Here is a 21,174-nt window from a genome sequence, read left to right on the forward strand (position 1 = left end):
AACTACATTGCAGTTGCAAACTCTTTTTCTTGTCATTTTTATTGTTGTGATTGAGTTGTGAGACATCCTACGAACACTCTACTCAACCAGTTGCACCTCTATTTGTGTCGGGCTTCATATAGCGTTGTATTGTTGTTTTGTTTTAAAATATGTTTTTTTTTTTTTTTTTCTTGTACAATTTTTCTGTTTCACATCACAATCATGAAGTTAGTGGCTCGGCCAAACTCTGTGACCACACACAAGGATTTACTATTGTAAATATTGAAAGATAAATACAAATATTCTGGCTGTTTTCCGAGCAGATTGGGGAGGGAAAATTCCTCTTAACACACACACCACACAAGAAAAAATTGCTCAAAGTAATCATTCAAACATCTGCAAATTGGGCAATCGTGTTTTGCTCCCAAGTCAGGGAAAATCTTTAAATTTGGCCTAATCATCGGTATGTGTGCACCCCACTTAAGCAAGGCACCAAACCCCTAAAGTGTAAGAGTTTGGATTGGATCCATGTCAAACAAGGAAAAAAACAAAACAATTGAAGAGCAGCAGCAGATTGCAAACCTCCGCCGAGGCCAAAATATTTTAACCTGTCCGTCTGACTTTTTTGATTGGGTCGTACTGTTTAACTCCTTACATGTGCAGCTCTCTCTACTTCCCCCACTTGGTCCCAATTCATGTGGACTGTAACTGTGAAAAGTGAAAACTAATTCTTGTATCGTGTCTCTACCCCAACAAAAACTGTCAAGAAATTGGTTACATTGAATTTGGCCTTTATGCATCAACAAAAGAACAACACAGGCGTTCCTCAGTTCCCGACAATTCCTTCCCTATGGTGGTGACATAACCCGAATTTATAGACAAGTCGTGCTGTAGTCTGTCACTAACTTACGCTAATGCTGCAGTGAAGTCATAATTGCAGTAAACATTCTATGAAAAAACATTTCTAGCTTGTAAAAATAAAACAAAAAACAGTAAGGCAGTGACTGAGTTTGGGTTCATGTGGCATGTGACAACATATTCTTCTGCGCAAACTTGTTCATTACAAGCAGTCTGTAACCTCGAAAGTGCATATGTCAGGACCATCATAAACTGAGGACACCCTATACAAATTATTGCACGTTACGTATATCTAGGCAACACGGCTGAGTAGTGGTTAGCACATCTGCCGACTGCCGCATAGTGGCGGGGCACCCATGAGCGGAATTTAGGGAAAGAGGTTTTGTTCTGTGCTTTGCCCAAGGTCTGGTCAAGAACCAGACTAGCATCTCTCCAACAACCGTTTGCGTTGTTAGGCCCAAAAATTCTCAAGCCCCACCAAAAATATTTTGTATTATGTTTTAATGCCGAAGTTGTATAGTCTTCAGCCCCCCTTAAAATACATTTGGGTTTCCAAAAACCATGTAATAATAGTAAAAAAAAATGAATAGACATGCAAAAATGAAACCTGAACAGAGAATAGAAATACCCTATTGCACAGTGACACACTTTTGAAGTGCAATCAGTTGAGTTTCTGTGCGTGTCTAATCTGGAGTTGGTCCTAGTGAATGATTTTCCAGGATCAGCTGCTCTGCCTTTACAAGCAGATTACACCAGCGCTCTCATTAATGATTTATCCATTGAATTCAACATTTTCAGGGTTTATCTTCATGCAGACGCCTGGAATTCTCAGCCTCTGTGTTCAGAAGCCCCTGAGATTTTACTTCCAGTACATGAAAGGAGAGGCAATGTTTAACATACACTATGTGTATTTTACATTTTCATAAAGTGCTGTTTCAATAAGATGCCTTTTCTCTGTGAACTCTCTACATGTGTGAAGTATGGTTCCCAGTCCTCCTTGACCCTCTTGAGGTCTTAACACGGCCTATGCTGATAGGCCTGTGGAGGGCTAGAGGTTATCAGGAGTAAATAGAGGCCACTCAAGAGGCTCAGATTTAGGTCTGCAGCCACCTTCCAGCTCAACCCAACCCAACATATTAAATGCTGTATAGGATCTAATAAGAGAAAGTGTAACTTGTTTTGCCGCAGCAGCAATGTGGACATAAAGTAGTCCTTCAGCTATCAGAAAACTGGTTTGCCAGCTTCAGCTACATGAAGAACTGGTTTCACTTTTACAAAAACGACCAAGGGGGTGATAAGGATTTTTCTGCACATAATTCTGATAGCAGATAGGGATGAGACACCCTTTGCATGCAGAACGTGAGGGGTGATGCCATAGTAGTCAAACTCTGTTGGCCATCCTCATTGTCAATAACGCAGCACTTTGTTCTTTTGGCGATCTAGTTTATGTGAACCCTTCAACATCCACACTGCACAATGTAATGAGACCCAATAAAATAAAATAAAATAAAAAGATGTAACCAATGTAATAATGTTCACAATTTGTCAGTGGTACTGATGTTTTTCATTGTGGTGGTAGCCCGTCATAGTTTAGAACGGCAAAGCAACAGAATGTGTTTGTAATTGTTTGCACTCTCAGTTCAAAAGATAACCAAAATATAACCCTTCTCAGTATCGTGCAGACAACGGGACAACCACGAGTCAAATAAATACCACACAAGCTATCATAACAGAGCAATAGGCTATTATCTCTGGGAAGGGACAGTGAAAACAATTCAAGATTTCAAATGACATCATTTGTATATTAAAAAAAAGGAAAAAAAAAGCACTTCAGTAGCATTTCAGGATTGACTGTGGTTTGACTACAGCCTGGTTTACATCGCCCCCTTGCGTTTACAAAGTGAACCTCAATGGGGCGTCGGAGTGAGGCCTGGATCGACCAACTGTACTGGACTTCAAAGTCCAAAATATTTCATACTCTGATAATTCTGAGTTTAAGTACACGTTTCTTTCTTTTTGTGTGTGTGTGTAGTATGTGTGTGTGTGTGTGGGGGGGGGGTATAGATTACTTGGAAACCAAAACGAGAAGGTGGAAAGGGCATACAAGACATTGTGCTAAAAAATTATTTTCTTAGATATACATACTATTTCTCAATTCAGGCATATTTAATGTTCAAAATTTATAGTGTATTAGACTGTTGTAGTCTCCATTTCAACTGTCAGGCATTTGAATGTGAAAAAGTAAAAAAATAAATAAAAAAAAAAAAAATAAAAAAAAAAGGCTTCTCAATCTTTTTATTTCCAGCCAGAAAATAGCCATAAAACAAATCCACTTCATCTATTCATAGTTTGGGTACTAAGTAGTTAATTGAGTAAATATTTACCACAGTTGAAATTGTGTGTTGATTTTTATTCAAAAGTTACTGTTTCCAGACAAGTACAAATCAGAAAACAAAGTGACTGAAAGAGGGTGGGTGAATAGACAACTCAGGGTGTAGGCAAGCGTGAAGAACACAAAATGGCCAAAAGGAAAGAAATTAAAATTTGAATATATACACGATATCTATTAAGGATTTATACCAATGTAGTGGTAAGCAACAAACAATAAACAGTACTTTTTCATTAAAAGAACTTTCTTTTTACTTTCATAAAATTAGGCAAAACACAAAGACTGCTCATCTACATGATCACATTACATTTGACCACTTCATGTTCTAAGAAGCCAATTATCCACCTTTAAACATGACCAATCTGCTGACATGGAAGATTAGAGTGAGAGAAGAAGCATGTTTAAGGCTTTAGCATGGAATGACTACAAAAAAAAAAATAAAACTCAGTAGACAAAACAGTTCATTCAAACTCGTGTGACAAATATGTCAAAATCTAAGCTTTGTCTAGCTGCCACAGCGCTGCTGAATAACTTGTGTTCAATAATTTCTGAAAGATGACCTCCTGTTTATTAACATTTGAAATCTCTAAGTATTTTCATGACTCAAGCTGAGAAACTCTTAAAGCTGAATTTCATTCGTTTTATCCAAACTAATTTACACATTAGGAAAGAAGGTAAAAACCCGGAGACATTATCAAGACAAAAGGAAGAAAACAAAATCAAAACGTAAAAATACAAATCTAAAAATCTTTCTCGCTGCATCAATTTACATGCTTTCATTTTTTCAGTTTCTTACACATTTCTTTCATTTGTGACTGAAGATTGAAAATAAGAAAACCAAAGCACATATAAAAATCAGCACCAATTCATATATAATTTTTATTTAAAATGTAGATACCCATTTTGACATGATGCTGCTAGACTGAGAAAGAGAATAAAATGATTTCCTTGGACTGGGCTACTTGTTGTTCAGGGGAACAATTCTCTTAACAGATGGCGTTCAAGGAGTGGTCCAAAGCTCGGGGAAAGCTCCAAGACATTACTGGACTGTGGGACTCTTCACAGCATAAACAAGGATTGAGACCTATTCCACATGACATCTCACAATCTTAACCACCAGCGGTTATCTCAAAGCGGGGAGATGAACTAAAGAGAGAAAAGGGGAGGGGGGATACAAGAACAGAAAGACCTCCATCCAGTTGGCTAACACGGTACAGGCAAGCTACTACAGTCTGTTTATAAATTACTACATCACACCTGGTAACTTACTACAATTGTAAAAAGGGTTAGACAAAAAAACAATGTTTCTTAAGTTAAAACACACTAATCCATCCCCGCTGGGAAAGAAAAGAAAACAGGGAAAATGCTATTATGGATTTTTCCTCAGACACGTATCGTCTTTAATAGATTTGCAAGTGGCCTGATTGACTATTTAGGAACAGGAAGACCTGAACCAAGATTATAAAAGTATATATTTGAAGTCCTCTCTGAGCAAGCAACACTGAGTGTGGGTCATCATTGGTCCATGTGGAGTACAAGCCAAAACCTCTTTTTTTTTTTTTTTTAATTTTTGCTTTTTCTTACAGAAAACACATTTGTTTTCGCATCTAAAATTCTCTTTAAATACAAAGCTCCTCTTCTCGTATCCCAGCTTCAAAATAATTTGGATATTAGTTTAAAACATAGACACTCCCAGGACCTAGAAGAGAGAGAGAGAAAAAAAAAAAGCTGCACTGAAATGAAATCTAAAATGCAAGAAAAATATTGATGAAACTAAAGAAAATACAGATTATTTTTTATTAATAATTTCATTTCATGGGTAGAATTGCACGATCTGTCCAACTATGGATGCAGGTAATTTAAGATACAGGCAAAAAACAATGATTTTAGGAGAGTTATATATATTCATCAGAATAGCAAGGCAAGAAATACAGGGTGTTGCATAACATTAAAAGGGTTCATGGCTCTTTCAAGGTCATATTTCAGCAAACTATGATTATTTCATAGTCATACCAATGGTACAGAGGCAATCATTTGATTGCGTAATTTAAAAGCAGGTCGGTCTTATATGCCAACCAGCCACAACATTAGGAGCATTTGCATAACAATTATTCAAATGAACTTTGCAACCATAAAAAAATGCAGCACAAAGTGCTAATGATAGCCTAGATAACTATCAATTTTTCATCATCATGTTCAGTGTTGACTGACACTGTCAGAGAGTTGTTAATTTAACAATATGCTCATTGTGGTTGTAGTTTGCAGTGGAGTAGAATGGTAGATCGCAGGAGCAGTGTCATATTTTGGTTACCTCAAATTTTGTTAAATGAGCAAGACAAAAACATTAGGAACAGCTCTCAGAGTGCTAAACCCCTGCAAAGCTACAACCACAATAATGAACATAATGTTAAATTAATACCTATAACAGATCTTTGTAAAGACAGAATAATTTATATTGTTTAAATTTAACATCTTTATATTATGTATTTGAGTTTAACAAAACCTTACACAGACTCAGCTTCTCGCAAGGGATAGGGACCAAGCTCTGTCACGAATAGTGAAAATCAACAGATAATTAACACTCCCTAAAAGATACGTAATTGCCTATAGATTCCACAAAATAGCGGCCAAGCACTACTTATAGACCTGTCACCATAATTACTATGTCGACTTATTGTGCAATAAATAAAATGGACGATAGCTTTTCCGGACTCAATAAATGGTCATTGTTGTGGTGAGCCAGCGTGCGATGATGTCACGGCGCATTCACGTCGAGATGTAGCATGCACAGACAGAGCACTTCCCAGCTCTATTCTGAATGACGGTATACACGGTGAAAACTTATTTCTGATTATAGATACATCGTCTTAGAAAATTTGTAATCGTGACAGCCCTAACTATTTATGTCGAAATGCAACACCTCAACTCATTTCAACAGACTTCATACTACAACATACTTCCTTGTAACCAAGCTCCCAGATGGCGCCAAAGAAATACTGTTATTGCTTTGGTCTGAGCACAAAAACAGCAAAGAGGTAAGTTTTCCATTGAGTGACGGAGGATAGGTTCCCTGAAAAAAATCTGTGAATCCCAAGCGACGAATGTTCACGGTTTACTGTAATGCCTTTACAAAGATAACGGACACTGTTAGAGAGATCTTCATTCAACATTCTATATATTTAGTAAAGTAAAGAAACTAATTTTTGTACAAATTTTTCCAGAAAAAAAAAACTATAGTGTGAAACGTAATTTGTGGCAGACTGTTTGTTAGCTCAATACATATTAAATGAAACATTTATGAGAAATGTTGGTAATGAATCATGTGTAGCTGACACAAAGCACTCCATGAACATTGTTCAGGGCTCAGCGTCTGGTGTCTGATTTGGATTTCAAGGCCGAGGCTAAAGGAATTTGGCTGCAGTGCACACACAGCTCGAATAGCTGAACTTGTACAAAGACGTTTCATGAGCTTCATTTCAGCAACTCAAATGAACCATTGCTGACACTGGCCCAAGTTTTTGTTAGCGCGTGGGTGGAAACTTGGTTGTCAACATGCAAAATGTCTCACGCGTGTAAGAAGTAACTCAATCTTACCGACTCATCCATAATAGAGGCAGGGTCAAAGTAGTCCGGCTTGAGCTCAGACCTCTCACGACGATTTTTAGACGGGGGCTAGAGGAGAGGAGCAGTGTGTTGAAAAGTGACTTTAGAGGAAAAAAACAACAACAAAAAATCATGGATAGGCGGGTTTGTGTGTCTTAATATGGGAAATCGGTGGAATGACTTGAGAAATGTACTGTAGGTACTTTTCTAGTGAAATCAACTTGACATTTGGTATGCAGTCTCGACATATGTCTGAGGTTACATTTAGTTCTGGTTTTGCGCTCATCATGCATGGTTTTGTGGAGCGGGTGTAAATTGTCAAATAAATTGGTCATGATGTTGCAATGCACTGTCAACACAATGTTTCATTAAACAAAACACAGAGGTCCTTTTACACTTTGCCAAAAGAAAACTTTTGATGATTACGGTTCTTTTCTTTTCCATTTGGAAACGACATTGAAAAAGAAAAAACAATCAACAAAAGATGCTCTGTAATAAGTGCTGCAGGCCTAAAAAAAATCAGTCTTCTCTGACTGACTGGATCCTCAAAGTCACCAAGAGCTTTGAGGATTTCAGTAAACCTCTCGTGACGTCTGCGTGAAAGAAAGATGTCTGTTGGAAACAAGTGGTGATGAAATGGTTATGTTTGGGGAAACAGCTGCCAAAGGAAAATGGGCAACTGCAAGTTGTTGCTTGGGATGCTCAGATTTATGTGTGTAAAATGCAACATTCAAATGTAATACCACATGACGATAAATTGAATGAGATGGAAATAAAAACAACTGTATTTGTATTGCCCATTCACCACCACTGCAGTGACCTCAAAGGCCCGTTTTGTGATGGCGCTGCACGTAAACATGCAGACTACACATGTAAGAACATTTAAGACCACGACAATTGTAACTATTTGGCTCATGTCAGGAGTGAACTGTTCCGTTTCACTTTTAAACTGGCCGTGTTTGGGAAGCCAGCACGTACATAGAGTAGCCTGTGTCATTTTCCTATTGGCTAACAAAAAACTATACATGCGTTCCATTGAGCTACCATTCACCACTTGTAAAAGCTGCTAAACTCCTGAGACGGTTGTTCGGAGTTGGCCCACTAGTTTGAGAGAGAGAGTTTGTTTTGCTTGCCACTGAGTCACATGACTGAATCATGTCTGCTGATTCGGCAAATGAGGACTTTATGTACTTCCTCCTTTCTCTCTTAATCCTATGAAGTCAATTCACTTGTTCAGTTGTTTTCTTTTCGAGACAGTATAAATACTCAATATGTAAAATTGCACATCGTAAAGGCAACGTTCACGATTGTGTCGTTGATATACAGTGAGTACGGAAAGTATTCAGACCCCCTTAAATTCTTCACTCTTTGTTATATTGCAGCCATTTGCTAAAATAATTTAAGTTATTTTTTTCCCTCATTAATATACACACAGCACCCCATATTGACAGAAAAAAAGAATTGTTGAAATTTTTGCAGATTTATTAAAAAAGAAAAACTGAAATATCACACAGCCATAGTAAGTATTCAGACTCTTTGCTGTGACACTCATATTTAACTCGGGTGCTGTCCATTTCTTCTGATCATCATTTAAATGGTTCTATACCTTCATTGGCGTCCAGCTGTGTTTACCTTACAGCTCACAGTGCATGTCAGAACAAATGAGAATCATGAGGTCAAAGGAACTGCCTGAAGAGCACAGAGACAGAATTGTGCCAAGGCACAGGATCTGGCCAAGGTTACAAAAAAATTTCTGCTGCACTGAAGGTTCCTAAGAGCACAGTGGTCTCCATAATCCTTAAATGGAAGACGTTTGGGGCGACCAGAACATTAACATTAACGAGGAAAAAAATAAAGGATTTTATCAAATGGGTGCAATATAACAAAGAGTGAAAAATGTAAGGGGGTCTGAATACTTTCCGTACCCACTGTATATCGCCCACCCCTACTCTGCATAGATGCCTTTAGTTGAGCCTTGCATGAGACCAAAGGTGATTAAATAAAAGAATAATGTGCACCACTATTAGTAAATGGTTAGAGCTTATAGGTTTGCTGCCTTCTGCCTCGGGTTGGGCATCGTTTGAATTTGAGCGATTCTGGTTCCTTATTTCGATTCCGAACGATTCTGGGACAAAAAAGTTTGCATCGTTTAAATAAAGGGTGTCCAAATTATGAACATCCATTTTCTTATCAGCCCGCAGCATAGACTAAAATGAACATTTGACACGGGGTTCTTTATAACCAGTATCAACATCAAACCTATGAACTAAAAGGCAATGTGTGTGGAAGTAACCCAATTGACTTAATATTCATTAATGTTTCGGCTAAAAGTTAAATATAACATTGTTAAAATACTTATTTGGGATTGTTTCATCACGTCAAATGGTTTATATGTGCTAGTTTTAACTTGACTTCCTGATTTAAGCTTGTAGCCCTATATTTTGAAGGGTACGCACCGGAACTCAGCATTTTGGCATGAAAAGTAACTTCACACGGCACCGGTGATTTATTAATTTTTTTAATGGATGGAACCAAATTCTATAAAACGCTGATTCCTTTCCCTACCCACGATGAGGCACAAAGCTAGTGTTTGTGATACTGTGAGACGTTTATGTGAATTTTGTCTCAATTCATTGTGATGTAAAGTTGTTACGGTGAAGTTTTAGCTCAATGTTAAGCTGTTTTTTTCTGTCATCGGTGCTTACGTTGGTTTGAAGACAAAAATAAAAGCTAAAAAGTGCAAAAGTGCAACTAACCGTTTACCTTGTTAGCTGTCTTAATGTTGGCATAGACGTATTTTATTGTTTCACTCACCCAATTGACAGAGTTGACTTCACTGACGCTCCGCGCGGTGTAGGCTGAGGCTTGGAGATCGTGAGACGCTACACATCGTAAAAGCCTCTTTTGCACAATATAATCTTATTCCAAGTGTTGCACTGAGGCGACTGGTCATTCATTTTAACAAAGTTAAGACAGACTTTTGTTTGCCGCCGCCATTTTGCACAAGCACGTTTTCATGCGGGCCCTTCTTTGTTGGTTTTTGCCGCTTCTTCTTCGGGGTGGGTGGACTGTAGGCATCGAAACTGGAAACCGACATTTTTAAATTTGAACAATTCCGGGAGAACCGGAACGTTAGTCCCGGTTCCAATCAGTTCTCCATTCTCGATGCCCAACGCTACTTCTGCTTAAATGTAAAGAAATTTCTTTACATTTTATATATATATATATATATATATATCTTATTTGCCTACGTCACTAGCGAAGATCTCCGCCTTCCCGTTTCGCTCCCAAGCCAGCGCTGTCAACATAATGAACACGTGTGCTCTCACAAGTGGGTCTTCTAGAGGCAACCAATCAGGTTTTAGCCAAATATGAACAAAGTGATACAAAACTGGGTCAAACAGAAGTAGCTGCCAGAGGGGCCTTTTCTGGACACTCGCATGACAAAACCAAGGTGTTTTTTTTAAATGAAATTGACACTTTTATACTAAGTCCATGTTAGAGAGTCACTCTATGGAGGTCTAAAGAGCCAAAATACAGGACCTGTGAATTTTCCCAAATCCTCGGAATCCCCTCAACAGAAAATATTCTCAGATTTCTTTCGTCGTCCATGAAAGCAGACTGATTATCTTTGTGTTGAAGAAGACATTTTCAAAAATCTGTTTTTACTTTGGAAAACAATAATCAACATTTTCGCCGATTTTCTGACATGTTATGGACCAAACTGAAAGTAACTGAATTATAATCAATTTATGTTTGTGCATTATCTACACTGTAAATGTAAAATAATGTACTTTTTTTTTTATCCGATTCATCAAATAAAAATAATCGACAGATGAATCGATTAACATAATCGATTCATTCGTTAGTTGTAGCACTACTGCTAAACTCCAGACAAAAGCTAAACCTAAAAGTAAAATTACAGATCTCTATGGAATCTTTGTTGCTCTTACCTAAGGAATTTTGAATAAATCAACGGTAAATGGTTCTCACCAGGTCAATGTCCATTGTATCAAAGTCCATGCCTTCATTAAGGTCATCCATACGACCCTCAGAAGACATCATTACATCTTCCACAATCGGCTCCTCATCTTCCTCCATAAGGCCGGTACCGCGACGTCTGCACAAATGAACCAAAATGTAGTTAGGGAAATTTTTTTTTTTTTGAGACATTAAATCACCCCGACAAGCCACTGGATGGACATCTTACATAGCATGCTGCAGATTGGTCCTGAGCTTGGCGTAGTTCATGGCTCTTTCCTGCTGCTGGCGAGCTTCTTCTTGCTGTCTCTGGGCCAGCATCCACGTCACCTGGGAACTAGATAAATGACATGAATTAGCAGTTACTAGGCTTTACATGATCAGGATTTTTGGGGCCGATCACCGATCAGCGAGTGTAAAAAGACGATAACCGATCACCGATCCGATCACTAGATGGAGCAATGTGTCTATTTAAATGACCTGTTCATTTACTGTATATAATTGTATATCAAAAAAATTTTATTTACAATAAATAATGTATCTTTGTTCATCTATTTATGCCAGTGAGGCATAGTGACAGACAGAACAAATGAATGGTCTTCTATTAGATGGCAGTAAGTACATACAGTAATTAATTTTTGTTTGTTGGTGTGTCGTGAGATTTTTCAATTGTAAAATATGTTCCTTGGCTCCATAAAGGTTGGAAATCACTGCTCTTGTCAGATCCTGTATTCTAATCAGTCAGGTCATACCAACATTACATGACAGAAATAATGGGTGCTAACTTACTGTAATTAAATTACTTTATTGTAATTACTTCACCCACACCGAAACTTTAGAGCATGATTCGACAGAACAGCAGCATGTTAACGCTCAACCGTTAATGCTAGCACTAGCTTGCTAGGCTACATAACGTTTTGTTGCCTGCTTGTGAGCCGTAGCGTATTAAAAGTACAGGATATACATATCCATATCCATATATATATATACATATATATATATATATATATATATATATATATATATTAATGGTCAAATGTAGGATAGCGAAAGTTGCATTCATTTAAATATATACTTAAATAAACAAACAAATACATCACAAGATCTTGACTGCCCTAAGCCAAAAGTAGCCTTTGTGTCAATATCTTTTGTACTAAACTGGTAAATAAAAAAAGAAAAAAAAAGAAAAAGGATATACGGACTGACTTACTTCTAAGAGGAATTAATAGTCAATGTTTTGCTGAATTGCTAACTATTTCAATGACTACAGTGACATTTTATAGCAGACAGTGAAGTCTATCTACAGATATCCATACTTGTAATCCATGGGGGTCTGGTGATGCTGAGGTGGCTGTTGGTGGTGTTGTTGTGGGTGTTGGTGGGGCTGAGGCTGGTCGTGAGGGAGGGCATAGACACCCATGTAGCTGTCATCACGACCCCGTTTAGGGTCTCGCATGGCAGTGGAGGTGAGGTGGGGGGATGGCAACATGACTGGGGTCTGAATACCCTGCTGCCACACATCACTGCTACTGCTTTCCTCTGGAAGGGACAGAGACAAATTGTTAGACAAACTACACACTTAACACAAACAGAAGTTATATCGCGGTTACATATACTGGACTTTGCACAGATGGCTTTAGGTGTTTGTGGACAATTCAATCAACATTCCTGTAACGACAGCAACTTGATCCAAACTTCACTACCATCACCACCTTGGGTGATCCAGCTCTGAAATGAATTTTTCTTGCTGTTGATGAAATGATGTGGAAATTGAGATAATTAGAAGGCTTCCACCATCTGCTGTTTTATCTCCTTGCCCACCAACTCAACTGCTATAGCCAAGATGCTTGGAACACATTAGAACGGTTGGAAGACATTTTTGCTTTTCTGGGCTTTCACTGTGCTATTGTAGCAATGTATTAATCCATGCTCCTCTCATGAATAACTGGATTGTTTATAGATTTAAGGTAACAGAAAAGTGGAGCTTGTTCTTGGTGTTAAACAATGCAGCAAAATCAGCTCTTAAAATTTTATGATTAAACTGAATCCCAAACGTTTGCTACCTTCTGGTAGCTTCCGCTTTGCTGCAGAAGTTCCAGTTGTAGTAGCAGGAGTCTTGGTCTTTTTCGAACGAACGGAGGAGCCTCTGCTGGAGTAGCCACTCATCACCGACATAGTGTCATCATCACCCCCAGCCTGTAGGGAATTCCTGTATGAAATGAGGGGGAGCCAGCAGTCCTCTCTTTGCAGTGCCATCTGGAACGTCATGAAACGCTCCAAGTACATGTGGCTGTGGAAAAATGGGAAGGTGATATAGATTAGACTAACACACAAAAAAGACCAAAAATTCAAAACAAGGCACATTTAAAAAAAATAAAGAATAAATAAATAAATTTAAAAAAAAAAAAGGTTGTCTCAAACACCTATTGCCCTGTCCCTCCCACCCCACAGCACAACAGAAATCAAACATACACAGTCCTCTTGTCTTGTCTCATCAGTTTAGAGGAGAATTCACTGAGTATGTCTAAGAAAGCCAGATTGAGGGGAGGGCCTCCTTCTCCCTGGGGACTTGGTTCCTTAAAAGAAAACTCAATTCCATCCCTAGAAAACAAGCAGAGAGGGACAAGAAAATGAAAACATGAGGTGGGAAGAAGGAATGTTTCACTGACTTAAAAATAGGAGATTGTTGCTACAAAATGGAGGAATTGGTCATTCAACAATCAGCTATGTGGCAGTATTATACATCTTACAGTCCCACCAGAGAGTATTCACACCCCTTGGGCCCAATGGTTAAGATCATCGCCTTCCACCGTGGGGGACCTAGGTTCAAGACCCCGACTGGACCATCCACCAACATCCCCCGGACTCACGGCTGTGGTCCCCTTGAGCAAGACACTGATACCCCAAAATGCTCCCCGGGCGCTTCAGCTGCCCCCTGCTCCAGTGTGTTCAACTAACGTGTTCACTGTGATGGGTTAAATGCAGAGAACAAATTTCGTGTACATGCATGCATGTTCATGACAATAAAAGGTGATTCTTCTTCTTCACTTTTTTCACATCTTGCTACGTTACAGGCTTATTCTAAAGCTGATTTGAGTACAGTTTTCTTTAAAAAAAATATATCTACATAAAATATCCCATAATGACAAAGTAAAAACTTATTTTCAGACAGTTGCGCAAATATATTGAAAATATAAACATAATAGGTACGTAAGTATTCACACTTAATATTTTGTTGAAGCACCTTTGGCAGCAATCACAGCCTCAAGTTTTCTTGGGTATGTGTCTACGAGCTTGGCACACCTGTTTTGGGGCATTTTCTCCCATTCTTCTCTGCAGATCCTCTCAAGGTCAGTCAGGTTGGATGGGCAGCGTCGGTGGACAGCCATTTTTAGGTCTTTCCAGAGATGTTCGATTGGATTCAAGTCCGGGCTCAGGCCGGGCCGCTCAAGGACATTCACAGGCTGCTCCTGAAGCCACTTCTTTGTCATCTTGGCTGTGTGCTTTAGGTCATTGTCGTGTTGGAAGGTGAATCAACGCCCTAATCCGAGTTCCAGAGCGCTCTGGAGAAGGTTCTCTTGAAGATTTTCTCTATATTTAGCAGCTGTCATCTTACCCTCTATGTGGACTCGTCGCCCAGTTCCTGCAACAGAAAAAAAGCCCCACAGCATGATGCTGCCACCACCATGCTTCACAGTAGGGAAGGTGTTAGCCAGGTGATGAGCAGTGCCTCTTCTTCTCCAGATATGATGCTTGCAATTCAGACCAAAAAGTTCTATTTTGGCTTCATCAAACCAGAGAATTCTGCAGGTCTGAGAATCCTTAAGGTGCTCTTTGGCAAACTCCAAACGGGCCGCCATGTTGTGCCTTTTAGTGAGAAGTGGCTTCCGTCCAGCGACTCAACCATAAAGGCCTGCTTGGTGGAGTGCGTTAGCAATGGTTGACCTTCTGGATGGTTCTACCTTCGTAAGGGAACACTGGAGCTCCGTCTTAGTGTCCATAGGGTTCTTGTTCACCTCTCTGACCAAGGCCCTTCTTCCATGGTTACTCGGCTTGGTTGGGCGGCCAGATTTAGGAAGGGTCCTGGTGGTTCCAGACTTCCATTTCCGAATAATCAAGCTCACAGTGCTTTTCGGGACCATTCAATGCTGTTGTATCCTTCCCCAGATTTGTGCCTTGACACAATCCGGTCTCTAAGGTCTGCAGACAATTCCTTAGAGTTCATTGCTTGGTTTGTGCTCTGATATGCGCTGCCAACTATGAGACCCTATATAGACAGGTGTGTGCCATTCCAAATGATGTTCAATCAACTAAATTTATCACAGGTGGACTCCAAGTTGTAGAAGCATTTCAAGGATGATCAGTGCGAATCAGATGCACCTGAGCTTAAGTTGGAGTGCCATAGCAAAGAGTGTGAATACTTATGTACCTATTATGTTTGAATGTTTACATTTTTTATAAATTTACACAAATGTCTGAAAATATGTTTTAAATTTGTCATTATGGGATATTATGTAGAATTTTTTTTAAAGAAAACTATACTCAAATCAGCTTTAGAATAAGTCTGTAACAGCAAAATGTGGAAAATGTGAAGGGGTGCGAATACTTCCTGGTGGAACTGTACATTAAGTTTTTTTTCTTTTTTTTCTGCTTCTATAGACAGTGTTTTCAAGTTGAAAAGTGTAAGTTGAGCAAACGAGTGAAGTTGTACTTGTGTAGCATGGCGATGGCATCTCTGGTTTTCACTTGGTCAAGGCCAAAGGTTAGAGAAAATCGACGAGCCAACTCTTTGATTCCACAGAAAGCAGAGGAGGAGCGATCAAACCCATGGCCCAATTCTGACAGCATTTCATTGAAAAGCTAACAGAGACAGAAAGGAGACATTTGCATTCGGCACAAACAAATTGGAAGCAATTGAATGCCTAAGAAACTGAGCAAAACTCTGAACACTGACCTGCTGAAGGCTGAGGATGAGGGTTTTGGCACACTGAATCTTGTCAATTTGCCGGGTTTTACTCATTGTTTCCTTGATGATGTCACCATAATCATTGTAATACTGTGGAAACAAACACACCAAAAAAAAAAAACTTTACACGTGACTCTAAAATGCTAAATAGTAACAGAAGTAGTTTTCTGGCTGTGGGGCTCCTGCTTCAAAGAATGTACATTGTTGAGAAAATTGTGGTGACATGGTCATAAAACAAAAAAACAAACTAACCCTCATGTACTGTTTAAAAATGTCAGCTCCGGTTTTCATTTCTACCACACAGTAGATGATCAGTTTACAATAGCCAGCCAGGAGGTTTCTCCTCTTGTGTAAAGCTTCAATCTTCACTGCCTCGTCGTCCTGTTGCCCATCTAAAGATGGAAAACAACACACACATTTAGACAGTTTTTTCCTTTTATTTATTTATTTTTTCTTTAATTACCAGTTAGCACACCTTAAAGAAATAGTATGTAACTTTTGGTGCCGCCTTAAGCTCGAATTCTGCATTTCAACAAAAGAACAGAGCCGTCGCTTCAATATGACGTAGGCAATGTATGTTATGACCCTTATATGTGATTCTCGAACATTTTTACTATGGTTTGAAGGATGTGTCATTTCCGTGCCGTCATTTGCAGTGCACCAGCAACCGGGCCAGTGAGAAATTAATAGGGCATTCATTAAATATAAAAAAATTAAACATACTGACAAATACACCAAGATGTTAGAGGAGCTGAATGGCTTAATTAGCATTATGCCATACAAAAAAAGTTGTGGATTATAGCTTTAAAGTAACCCACTTTTACATCAGGTATGATAATCAATAGTGGCCAATGGGTGACGTGAAATAAAACTTTTAGATAAATGCTGTCAATTACATTACCAATTTCTTAGAAATTACTGGTAGATTTATCAGGACGGTTTGTTCTTCTGTTGTAGCCAATTTATTTATTTAGCCTTTGAGTTTACACTTGTTCCAGATGTCATGACCTTTCCATGTGGCATTCTAGAAATTAATGGGAAAAAGATTAAACTGGGGGAGGTCACAGTGACCTTGGTCTTTTCAAAATCTAATCATGTCTTCCCTGATTCTTTGGAGAAATTCCTTGAAGGCAGTAGTACATATCATTTTCAGAAGAATAGGATGGATACAGAAATTAAAAACAAAATGCCTCTGGCCATGGCTGTTGCCAGCCAGTGAAAAGTCATGAAAAACTAAAAGGCCACTTAGCTCAGACCTTTGCTAAGGCTTCTTTACACTTTTGAAAAGAGTGGCCTAAAAAAAAAAAGCCCAAAAGTTATGCAGGCATTTCAAAAGGAAGTGTTGATTGTATACAACAGTGTAAAAGTAAAAACTGATGTCAAATACAATATCACTTGCCCCCAGACAATGGTATACTCACGATTCATAGACGCATAATATTCATAAACCAAAAAAAAACTATTCCTTGACAAGTAATATGGCATAAACAAGGTAAAATGCAATGTGAAAAGCATTTATTGTAATAACTTGGGCGTGCTGGAGCCTATCCCAGCTGACTCTGGGCAAGAGGCAGGGTACACCCGGAACTGGCCATCACCCAATCGCAGAAACAAACAACTATTCACGCTCACATTCACACCTACGGGCAATTTAGAGTTTTCAATTAACCATATCATTCATATTTTTGGGATGTGGGAAGAAACCGGAGTAACCGGAGAAAACCCATGCAGGCACAGGGAGGACATGCAAACTCCACAGAGGCGAGGCAGGATTTGAACCCGGGTCCACAGAACTGTGAGGCAGATGTGCTCAGCAGTCATTCACCGTGCCATACATGCTACCATTAACACAAAAAAGAAAGTGAAAAATGTCTATGACTATATCTACAAACGGTAGGGGTTGAACTGATGAGTCAACTAGTCAACGCGTCGACTTGACCACTGCACAATGACGGTTAAATCTTAAGGTTGACTTATCGCCAATCACACGGCAACAAAAAGGATGACTAGTTTGCACAGCAAACTAGCAGCGGTGCCTCAAGCATGTGGCAATATTTTACTAAAAGTGAGACCGGTAGCACAGACACTATATAAATATAAACTATAAATATCCAAGTCTATCCTGGAAGAAAAAGCAAAAGTGCTATGCACGCCTATCTGAAAAGGCATCCACTAACATTAAGTGACGAGCAGCCTTAAATCCTAACGTCAGCTGTCAGCAAATCCACCAAACGCCCTCCTGTAACAGTGAAAAGAGACAATATACTGTAGTGGTCGATCAATCAGCTCTTTGGCCCAATTTCCCGACTCATTCCTCCAATCACAAATCACAGACAACTTCGGGGTCTCACAGACAGTGGGTTCTCATAATATTCTTCAGAACACAACTGCGAGTTTGCCACAATACATTATCGCAAAGCAAGCATTCCTGTATATTTTATTTTTTTTATATAGTATTATATACTGTAGCGAGTAGCAACCCTGTAGATGTGTTACGTGACTTGATGATGTTTGAGTTTTACAAGTTCTGACCGTCTGTGAGGCCATATGGGTATCTGAATATGATTGGATGAGCGAGTGTCTGAATGTAATTGGATTACCGAGTCGGTGGGTCCTGTGGAACAGAGGACGGCAGCGAGTGAGTAAGCAAGTTTGTCTGGAGGCGCACACAGTGAGTTGGTGACTGAGAAAAAAATATCATCCGAGTAGTCCAAGTCGACTCGACTCTCATCACTTTGGCGTCGACTACAAAAAAAAAAAAATCTGGTTGTTCAACCCCGAATTAATGTTTTTTTTGTCTATAAATAGTCGATTTTTATGAATGGTCTGTCAATCAGCTGCATAAATTGACCTGCAATAGCAGTATTTAAAACAACCTAAGATGATCTAAATATACTTTTTAACCACCTGATGCAGGCCGTCCCGCAAAGTGCTTGAACTCTAAATCAATTAACAGTGGTGTCAATACAATGTTTTTTTTTTAACCTCTTCCCTAAAAAATATGTTTCTTCAATGTTATCCTAATCCACACTTGGTTTATAAACATTCCTCACCTAGTTGTATGCACTCGAGTAGATTAACTGCTTAACATTGAAAATAATGTGAACTGATAGTCATACAAGCCGATTACAGGTCTCAGTGGATGCGCATCTGCTTGTACCTGTGCTGTTGGTGTCATCATCCTGGTCTATGAAGACATGATTTAGGATGAAGGAGAGCAGTTCAGATTGAAGCGAATCCTCTGGGGAATAGACCAAGGGCTCTAGGTGTTCCCTGCCTCCAGCTACCATTTGGTGGCTGAAGATGAGCAGGAGGTCACAAAGGATGGTGAATGCCTGCAGTAAAAAGCAAAGAAAAAATACACTTCTATACATAATACAGCTCTTGGCAAATATAACAATGAATGACATCAGCAAATTTGTACAGGATTTTTCATAATTTAAATGCAAGGTACGAATATGAGGTTAAAATGTCACCTGTTCTTTCACAGCGGTGTTGACATTTGTGAGGTACCGTTGACACATCATGCAGAAGGCCCTCATCTGTTTCCTCAAGGTAACCATGTCATCCTAAAAGGTCAGACGGGTTTTAGTGGTATAGCCATGCGTCACAGACATACACTGAAGCTGGCCGAGTTGGACCTCACCTTTCGGGAGCTGCCTTCAGATAACTTGGCCAGGTGCCACAGGATTACATAGTGGGTGCACTGCAGTGAATGGATGACTATCTGCTCAAAAAAGAAATTAACAAAATAACGGCCATAGAGTGAATTTCATTCTGAAGACATGCTCATCGATGCATTCAATTTATCTTAAAGTATTTTTAAATAACCTGCTCGGGCATATCGCCATTCTCTATGCCTGTGTTGAGCAACTTAAAATTGCTGGTGAACAGGTCCCATCCAGAGAGATCATGTGCACTGCAGGACATACAAGAAAGACAAAGTCAAAAGAAGACACAACACATACAGACACACACTTACTACACTGACCTGGTCAGTACATTAAATATTTCACTGTACTCGGTTTAAGACTAACATTAGTAAAGTCAATAATTATAGTAAATACAGTATTTTTATGAAAAACTATTAATGTAAAACAATTAAGTAAAAACAATAAATTGTATATTGGTACCGTCACGGACCAAGGACCCCCTGTAATCTGGAAAGACATGAAAGAGGGTGGACTACGAAAAAGAGAAGTCATACTTGTGAAAAGCTGTGATCCTCTTTAGAGTTGACAAAACCTGATAAGCGTCATCTTCGTCAGTATCTTCACCCTGGAAGGAGCAATTTAGTTCAATGAACGATATAGCAGTGAAGTTTTGTCTCAAACCAATACAGGGTGTCCTTTCCTATGCCAGCGACGTAACACGAATTTGTAAATCAGAATGCATCGTTAACTTAAACTAACTCAATAGTAAACTCATGATTAAGGTAAATATTTGTATGAAAAATACAGCCCATAACAAACAAACCAACAAATGAAAAATGCTAACAACGGCGGTCAGTGAGTCTGACGTGATCACACACTTACGCCGGTTCGCAAACTAGTTCATTGTATGCAGTTTGTGTCCTTGAAATGTTGTAGGTTGGTACTGTCGTAAACCAATGTCCCTTTGTACTGTAGAATGTCCATATGGTCGCATTGTATTTGTCATTATAATAATAACTATTATTATGATCATCACCAATAATAATAGTAATTAAAATAGTAATAATAATTACTTATGTAGTACCTTTCAAAACACTACTACTTATATAGTACCTTTTCAAAACAATGGTCATATAAAAAAACATTCTTGTTCTACAGAAAATAATTCTAATACATTCATATTGTAAAATATGGCTATGAACAAAGGAAGTTGATCATCTTAAACTTCAAAATACAAATACAAATTATTAAGGAAAAAAATGCTTAAGCCTAAGGATTCACAGATACTGTATGTCTGTCCTCATACTTGGACTTCCACTTCCAAAGAAGAAATGAAAAAAAGCTCAGATGTTAACACACTGATACTACTTTACCAGTCTGACATCTAAGTTCCAGACCAGTAGAGTAGGACACGTGAGCCATGTGAAGATACTTAAAGGTAAACATGGATGAATATACTTTGATATCTGAAAATTATGCTCTGCAAAATGGATGATAAACACCAGTTGGGCAGCCATGTAGACCGCCACCTGTGAGCTGCAGCGGTCATCCGGCAAGCACCAGGTTTCTCGAGCCCTGTCGCCAGCTCTGCCTTACACTGCTCGGCCCCAGCCAAGCCAGTCACGCACCCGTCACAAAGCCAATGCACCGCAGCATGACAAGTAGAGAAGTAAGCAATGGTGTGATAAAGTCTTACTTCAGTTGCCCTGTCAGTTGTGCTTCTGAATTTGTGGTATTCTCAAGAA

At 39.0% G+C, this 21,174-nt stretch overlaps 1 protein-coding gene across 1 annotated transcript in view; it reads right to left on the bottom strand.

Moving 5' to 3' along the window:
* Nucleotides 1-3,226: 3,226 nt before the first annotated feature.
* The window catches only part of stag2b (STAG2 cohesin complex component b), a 35,548-nt gene continuing 17,600 nt past the window's right edge, over nt 3,227-21,174 (bottom strand). Inside the window, exons 20-34 of the mRNA XM_061786915.1 lie at nt 19,984-20,054; nt 19,608-19,695; nt 19,423-19,503; nt 19,253-19,345; nt 18,937-19,111; nt 16,029-16,168; nt 15,765-15,866; nt 15,522-15,670; nt 13,283-13,411; nt 12,874-13,100; nt 12,127-12,349; nt 11,040-11,147; nt 10,823-10,949; nt 6,821-6,898; nt 3,227-4,925 (exon numbers count right to left, since the gene is read on the bottom strand). Coding sequence (XP_061642899.1) covers nt 4,902-4,925; nt 6,821-6,898; nt 10,823-10,949; nt 11,040-11,147; nt 12,127-12,349; nt 12,874-13,100; nt 13,283-13,411; nt 15,522-15,670; nt 15,765-15,866; nt 16,029-16,168; nt 18,937-19,111; nt 19,253-19,345; nt 19,423-19,503; nt 19,608-19,695; nt 19,984-20,054 — 1,815 coding nt within the window. The 3' untranslated portion in view covers nt 3,227-4,901. The remainder of the gene's footprint in view (nt 4,926-6,820; nt 6,899-10,822; nt 10,950-11,039; nt 11,148-12,126; nt 12,350-12,873; nt 13,101-13,282; nt 13,412-15,521; nt 15,671-15,764; nt 15,867-16,028; nt 16,169-18,936; nt 19,112-19,252; nt 19,346-19,422; nt 19,504-19,607; nt 19,696-19,983; nt 20,055-21,174) is intronic.

Source organism: Phyllopteryx taeniolatus, chromosome 10 (genome assembly GCF_024500385.1).
Source record: "Phyllopteryx taeniolatus isolate TA_2022b chromosome 10, UOR_Ptae_1.2, whole genome shotgun sequence".
NCBI classification, from domain to species: domain Eukaryota; kingdom Metazoa; phylum Chordata; class Actinopteri; order Syngnathiformes; family Syngnathidae; genus Phyllopteryx; species Phyllopteryx taeniolatus.